The 6,719-nt window shown below is 36.3% G+C and overlaps 1 protein-coding gene and 1 pseudogene across 1 annotated transcript; one reads left to right on the forward strand and one right to left on the reverse strand.

Moving 5' to 3' along the window:
- Nucleotides 1-114: 114 nt before the first annotated feature.
- LOC111214355 lies at nucleotides 115-1,321 on the reverse strand (annotated as a pseudogene).
- Nucleotides 1,322-1,729: 408 nt separating this feature from the next.
- LOC106348133 (CMP-sialic acid transporter 4) lies at nucleotides 1,730-4,386 on the forward strand. Its single transcript, XM_048766633.1, has 13 exons — nucleotides 1,730-1,899; nucleotides 1,971-2,034; nucleotides 2,117-2,228; nucleotides 2,311-2,466; nucleotides 2,581-2,681; nucleotides 2,774-2,845; nucleotides 2,966-3,014; nucleotides 3,116-3,157; nucleotides 3,316-3,437; nucleotides 3,600-3,659; nucleotides 3,763-3,811; nucleotides 3,895-3,989; nucleotides 4,086-4,386. The coding sequence occupies exons 1-13, from the start codon at nucleotides 1,815-1,817 to the stop codon at nucleotides 4,132-4,134; spliced, it is 1,056 nt and encodes a 351-aa protein (XP_048622590.1). The 5' UTR covers nucleotides 1,730-1,814; the 3' UTR covers nucleotides 4,135-4,386.
- The last annotated feature ends 2,333 nt before the right edge of the window (nucleotides 4,387-6,719 follow it).

Below are 6,719 nucleotides of genomic sequence, written 5' to 3' on the forward strand. Positions count from 1 at the left end.
CGGCTACAGGCCACACACACATGACAAATCTCAGTTATACATACTTATACCACACACACATGAAAAATATAACATTAATACAAGTTTAATTCACAAAAAATGGCGATGTATAAATAACTGAAACAGAATAACATGTTTCTACATAATTTCATGGTTACAAAATACAACTGCACAAGAAGTAAAGAAATCAAAATAAATCATTATTAACTATAGCAACAAAATACAAACATCGAACTTTCCAAAAACACATCCCCTTATGGTTGACTATAATCCAATTGATTGATACGAAGATCATATATATTTGCATGAGAGAGGAAGAAGAGTCTCCATGAAATTGTGGATCTGAGATGGGAGCTTGAAGAAGACGTGTATTACACTACTTCCTCAATTATGTGATGAGCCGATTGATCTAGCTTCTTGGAAAGGATCCATGAACGACTCCATTCTCACCAGCTTCTTGCTTGTTCTCCTAAAGCAGAAACTGATTGGAATCCATCTGATGTTTCCTTTGTTTTGTTTGAGAGATTGAGTGAGAGTGAAGAAAGGCTACGTCGGATGATACCTTCAGGCTTATGGTGGCGGAGGAAGTAGGACGCTGAGAAATGAGGAGAGAAACTTGTTTGCGAATCTGGAGAGTTTCCATCATCGAGCTCATTGCTTTCTTTTTTGAGAGAGAGAGATTTAAAAGATGAAGAAATGAATGTTTCGGAGTAATAGAGAGAAAGTAGTGATCATAGCTCTAAACACAGACTGTGTTTTTATTACATTTTTTCTCTCTCTGTCTGTGTGAGGTCCATTAACTTTTATGTCCAACCAATTACAACTACACAATGTTTGAATTAGGGCTGGGCAAATAAACCGAACCCGAAAACCCGAACCGAATCCGATCCGATAAAAATGAATCCAAACTGATTCGAACCCGAAGTAAATACCGAATGGGCCTTGTTTTGTGGTATTTCGGGTTATGGGTATTATCCGAACCGAACCCGAATCTAAATGGATATCCGATAGAACCCGAAACATTCAAAACCTCGAAAAGATCTAGTACCAAACATGATCTAAATTCCTAATATGTATCCAAAATACACTAAGAAATATTGAACATCTAAAATACTTATCTATTACATGAAGGTTGATTGTTAAAGATGGCCGTTGAATCTTGAAGTATTTTGATTTTGTTTTTGTTTTCGTTAAACAATGTTTCTCATTTCATGAGAACTTGGTTTTCGTTTTATGCTTTTATTTATTTGGTTTTCTTTTTATCAGTAAATATGTTTACTTTTCGTTTGATTTTGAATGATCACGGTTGATGTTCCTTATTTTTGAATCGATTTCACTTAAGTTTTGGTTACAAAATAGGTACAAATCATGTATTTACTCATGTTTTAGTTATAAAATAGGTAAAAATCAGGTACTTTTAAACCGAAAAACCGATTGGGACCCGAAACCGAAAGTATATTGGGTTGTACCGGTTCTTTGAAGATTTACTAACCCTGACCCGAATCCGATAGAACCCGAACCAGTCCCGAACCGAACTTTCATATAATCCGAATGGGGCTGATTTTGATAAACCCGAAAAACCGAAACCCGATTGGATAAAACCGAAACCCGATTGGGACCCCGAATGCCCAGGCCTAGTTTGAATAAATTCACTATTTAGTTGGATTATGGCCCAATAAAAATGCAAGGCCCAATATTTCAAGGCCCAACAATAAAGTATTACGCGCTTTTTTGGTTATTTCTCATTATTATTATTACATTTAATTTAGCTTCGAGTGTGGTCGGATCAGAGAGATCTGAGAGAGCTTCTCACAATGGAGTACCGGAAAATCAAAGACGAGGATGATGATCACGACGTGGCTTCGGATCTCGAGAGTTTGAAGGGCAAACCTCACACCGGTTAGTTTTTTTCTTTCTCCTTCTTATCTCAATCTCTGCTTCTTTGCTCATTGGTGCTTCGATTTTGGTAGTTGCTTCGAGTAACATTGCTCTGGTTGGTCCTGGATCGAACGAAAGAACCAACTGGAAACGAAAGTAAGTTCCTTTATTCGATCTTCTTGTCGGAAAGATACTATCTTTTTGGGGTTTTGAGTTAAATTGTGTTGGTTGGGGGCAGGGGTGTAGTAACATGTGCACTGACGATCCTCACGAGCTCCCAAGCTATACTCATCGTTTGGTCTAAACGAGCTGGCAAGTATGAGTACAGTGTTACCACCGCCAACTTCTTGGTTAGTTAATTTAATTAAGCAAATGTCTTGTCTGGTATAAAGCGAGCAACTTTTAGTGAATGTTTAAATCTCTGGACGTTAGGTTGAGACTCTCAAGTGTGCGTTGTCTCTTCTTGCGTTGACAAGAATATGGAAGAACGAAGGTGTTACTGACGATAATAGGTTAAGCACAACGTATGACGAAGTTAAAGTGTTTCCCATTCCTGCTGCTTTGTATCTTTTCAAGAATCTCTTACAGGTTTTGCTTCTTTTTTTTTTTAGTTCTTTTTGGCTTTGGTCAATGTTTGTAGCATCTTCTTTCCATGTTACTCAGTTTCTCTGACTACTTGTGGTGTGACTTCTTATGCGGCAGTACTATATTTTTGCATACGTTGACGCTCCAGGCTATCAGATATTGAAGAACCTGAACATCATAAGTACTGGTGTCTTGTACAGAATTATTCTGAAGAAAAAGTAAGTTGTTTCTTCCCTCCAAATTGATTTCATAGCTTACAGTGAATAATTGTTCTGTTTATTCAATTTGCTTTACTTTCTTCTCTAATAAGGTTGAGCGAGATTCAGTGGGCGGGCTTCATCCTATTGTGTTGTGGCTGCACCACTGCTCAGTTGAATTCAAAGTAAATTTGGCTCTCTTGACATTTTTCCCCTTTGATTTTATTTAATGCTATCAGCGTGTGGTTAGTCTCTACTGATTTTTTGCACTACATAGTCTCATATTTGAATGTTAACTTTTGCAGTTCTGATCGTGTACTTCAGACATCTCTTCCCGGCTGGATTATGGCAATTGTAAGTTTGTTACCCACCTTACCTTGCTACTAAGAGAGTAGTGAAGCTTCACTACTTCCACGTCCACGCTAATTCATATGATTATTTGCCGTTGTTTCTAGGTTATGGCTCTTTTAAGTGGTTTCGCTGGAGTGTACACAGAGGTGAGCTTATTATGACTTTTTATACCCAAAGCTAGCTCTGATTACTTCCTTTTATTTGTGTAGCATTGATTTAATTTGTTGTCTAAGACAGTAGAATATGATTAGTTCATTTTTATGTCTTGGATTTTAAAAAAGTTTTGCTTTCCATTTTTTGGCAGGCTATAATAAAAAAGAGGCCATCAAGGAATATAAATGTACAGAACTTCTGGCTATACGTCTTTGGGATGGCTTTCAATGCTGTTGCTATTGTCATCCAAGATTTCGATGCCGTTGCTAATAAGTAAATTCCTAAACTCATCTCCTTATTTTTGTCCACAAAATGCTACTTATTTATAGTGCTGGTGTCAGTTATCTCCTTATTATTAGCTGGCTGAACTATTATGCTGTTATCTCGCATCTGCTCTGGTATTAAAGGGTTTTTTTTTTTTTTTTTAATTTTCAGAGGATTCTTCCATGGTTACTCATTTATCACAGTACTCATGATTCTCAACCATGCTCTCAGGTAAAAAAATCTGCTTTTGAGGCCAGATTCTTCTCTTTAACTCTAATTTCAGTTTACATGTAGTTTAAACACATTAAACATTATTCTCCTGTTTGTTTTGCAGTGGTATTGCTGTGTCAATGGTGATGAAATATGCAGACAATATTGTAAAGGTAATAATAATAAACTTGCACGCCGGCATAAGTAGTAGTCACTTTTGAAACACGGGGTTTAACCTTTAGCGATATGTATGTAGGTTTATTCGACTTCAGTGGCAATGCTTCTCACCGCGGTTGTCTCTGTATTCCTATTCAATTTTCATCTTTCACTAGCTTTCTTCCTTGGTTCAACGTAAGTTATAACCGCATCTTGCCTCTGCCAATACCAAAATCCATTCTCAACCTTTTCACAGAAGAGCTGATGTTTACTGTGTTTGCACTTTGGCAGGGTCGTCTCTGTTTCAGTATATTTGCATTCAGCTGGGAAGCTACGATGATAGGCAAAGAAGGGATCTCTAATACTTGAGCTGCCAAAAGAAAAGTCTTGCCATTATTCTACCACAGAGAGATAAAGCTTTTTTTTGACAATTGTGATATTGTATTTCGTGTAGCCTATAGGGTAAATTCACATTCAATATTTGAAAAAGAGCATATAATGTAGCACTCTTGTGCAAATCAGGCATTACCTAAAAGACACTGGTGGAGATTTTTTAAAAAAATTATTAAAAAAGTATTATTGTTATTAAACATTGTATGAGGAGTAAATGCGTTCCAAGGTATCACAAATTTAAACTTTGCTTCGACACATGCCTCTATTATTGTACTAGACCTTTCAATATGTCTTAAACGTCCATATCCATCCCAGTCTTCCTGATCTTATTTCTCCTCATCCTTCATGTGGACCATCGTGCTGATTTACTAAGCACGGAAGAGTTTTATTTATCTATTTCACTTCGTTATGTGGCATTGTACAACGTTGTACTATGTTGAGATTTGGGTGTCTTTGGCTATTTAACGATCACAATGACATGATAAAATGTAATATTGGTTGTCACAAATTTACATATAATTTTCATTATAACTCGTAGTTATATAAAATTTTATTTAAAATTTGAAAAACAAAAAAAAAATGAGAAAAAACAATGCAATCTTTGACAAACAAAAACAAAAAAAAACAAAAAAATTGTAATATTCATATTGATTAGGAAAACTTAGTGATCATATAAGTGTTTAACACAAAAAGAAATTTAGTGATCACAAGTGATAAAGCAAATAAACATATTATCTCTAAGGATCTTAATGACATGACATTATATTCTATTTGTTTTCAAACATTCACATATCATCAATCTAGTTATATTAAAAAAATTCCTCAAAACCTTGAAAAGTTACTAGTTTTGAAAAACTTTTAATTTCTATTTAAAAGAAATGACAAAAAAAATTCAAAACGAAAAAAACATGGTTCAAATGATAGTGAGAAAGAGCAATTACCAGGACTTAAAGATTCGTAAGCATTTTGTTTCTGGACTTACACGGAGGTCATGGGAGTAGGATTCTGGAAATTGAAACAGTAAAGAGTATAAGTGAAAACAGCTGTAGTATAATATAATGTAACATACTAAAGTGAAGCCTGAAAACTAAACCCACCTTGCCTGTCGATGTCATTTCCTTGAATTATTTCTGTAACTCTGAGACGAACTGGTCAGGGCACAAGACTCCCGTTCCATTGATTCAAGAGATGACCTGTGTTGAATTGGATCTGATAAGTAAAATGGCAGCAGAAAATTTTAATTGTCAGTAAGACAAAGAGAAGAAAATAATTATACCCTGAAGTGGTCTCTCTATGTGATATAGTTTGAGGGTTTGTGGCAGGCAAGCATGGCACCTCCAAGAAAATGGAAAGTTGTCACTCTGAGAAGAGACTTGCTTTTGTGGTGTACTCGGTGGTGACAGGTCTGGATGATGTTAGGAGTTTTCAAGGCTCCTAAGACAAATGTTGTAGTATAAAAGATTGTCGAACCAGTTCTGAGGGATATCAAAGCACTGAGAATGCAAGTACTCACTTAATCTAAGTGCAACCAATGATTTAGATGGGTTTTAAACTACTACTAAACTAGAATGCAATAACAGAATGATACTTTCTTAACTAAGGGAAAAGAGAACTCATGGGCATAGGGATTAGACCTTGGGTGATCAAGTATCGAATTAAGGATGGCAAATGATCAATCAAACTATCAACCTTAAGCCTAGACACAATTCTAAGCAAGCTCTATGTCTAGATGAATGCTCATTTGCTAACATATCTCAAACATCAAATGTCTTTGGTTGAATAATATGAAAGCAATCATTAATAACAAGTCTATTAGCTATCTTAGCATCTTTAACAACAAATGTCTTTGGCAAAGTATACTAAAAGCCTAGGAGAGTTGTCTCGGGCATTTCATCGAACACCTTTCGGGTGAGAAATGCCTAAGGATCAACTTTTGAGTGGCCAACTCAGAAGATGCATTATGATTACTCTACTAGCAAGGAAATATGAATGATCTACACTAAAACATCCTAGCTCTAACCTAATCACCCTTAATCTCCCTAACCCATGAATTCAAAAGATGATTACTCACTAATCTCCATGATTCCTCTTAAACCCATATTGGATTTTAGATTAACCATGTAGAGAAATAGATAAGAAATCAACAAGAACACAAGATGAAAGCAATGAAATCTGAATCAAAAGAGGTTTTTTACTAGTTCTTCCCTAGAAAAGAGATTATTCTTGCCTCCCTTGGCTTACAAAGTACTTAACTTAGGTTTAGAAAGTGTAAAACATCAAAACAAATGACCAAAAGGTCCCTGAAAAATCATAAGTTTCGTCCAAGCAAAACACGCGGAGGGACTTCGTGGTGTAGCTCCGAGACGTAGCTCTGGGTTGGGAGCTACCTTATGGTGTCGCTCTGGAAGGTCCCTCCAGGCCTATGTTTTGGCCTCCAAAGTGATGAAAAGGCGAGTGACGTAGGGGTGTAGCTCTGGAAGGTCGCTCTGGGTTGGGAGCTACCTTATGGTGTCGCTCTGGAAGGTCCCTCCG

Source organism: Brassica napus, chromosome A3, assembly GCF_020379485.1.
Source record: "Brassica napus cultivar Da-Ae chromosome A3, Da-Ae, whole genome shotgun sequence".
Taxonomy (NCBI): domain Eukaryota; kingdom Viridiplantae; phylum Streptophyta; class Magnoliopsida; order Brassicales; family Brassicaceae; genus Brassica; species Brassica napus.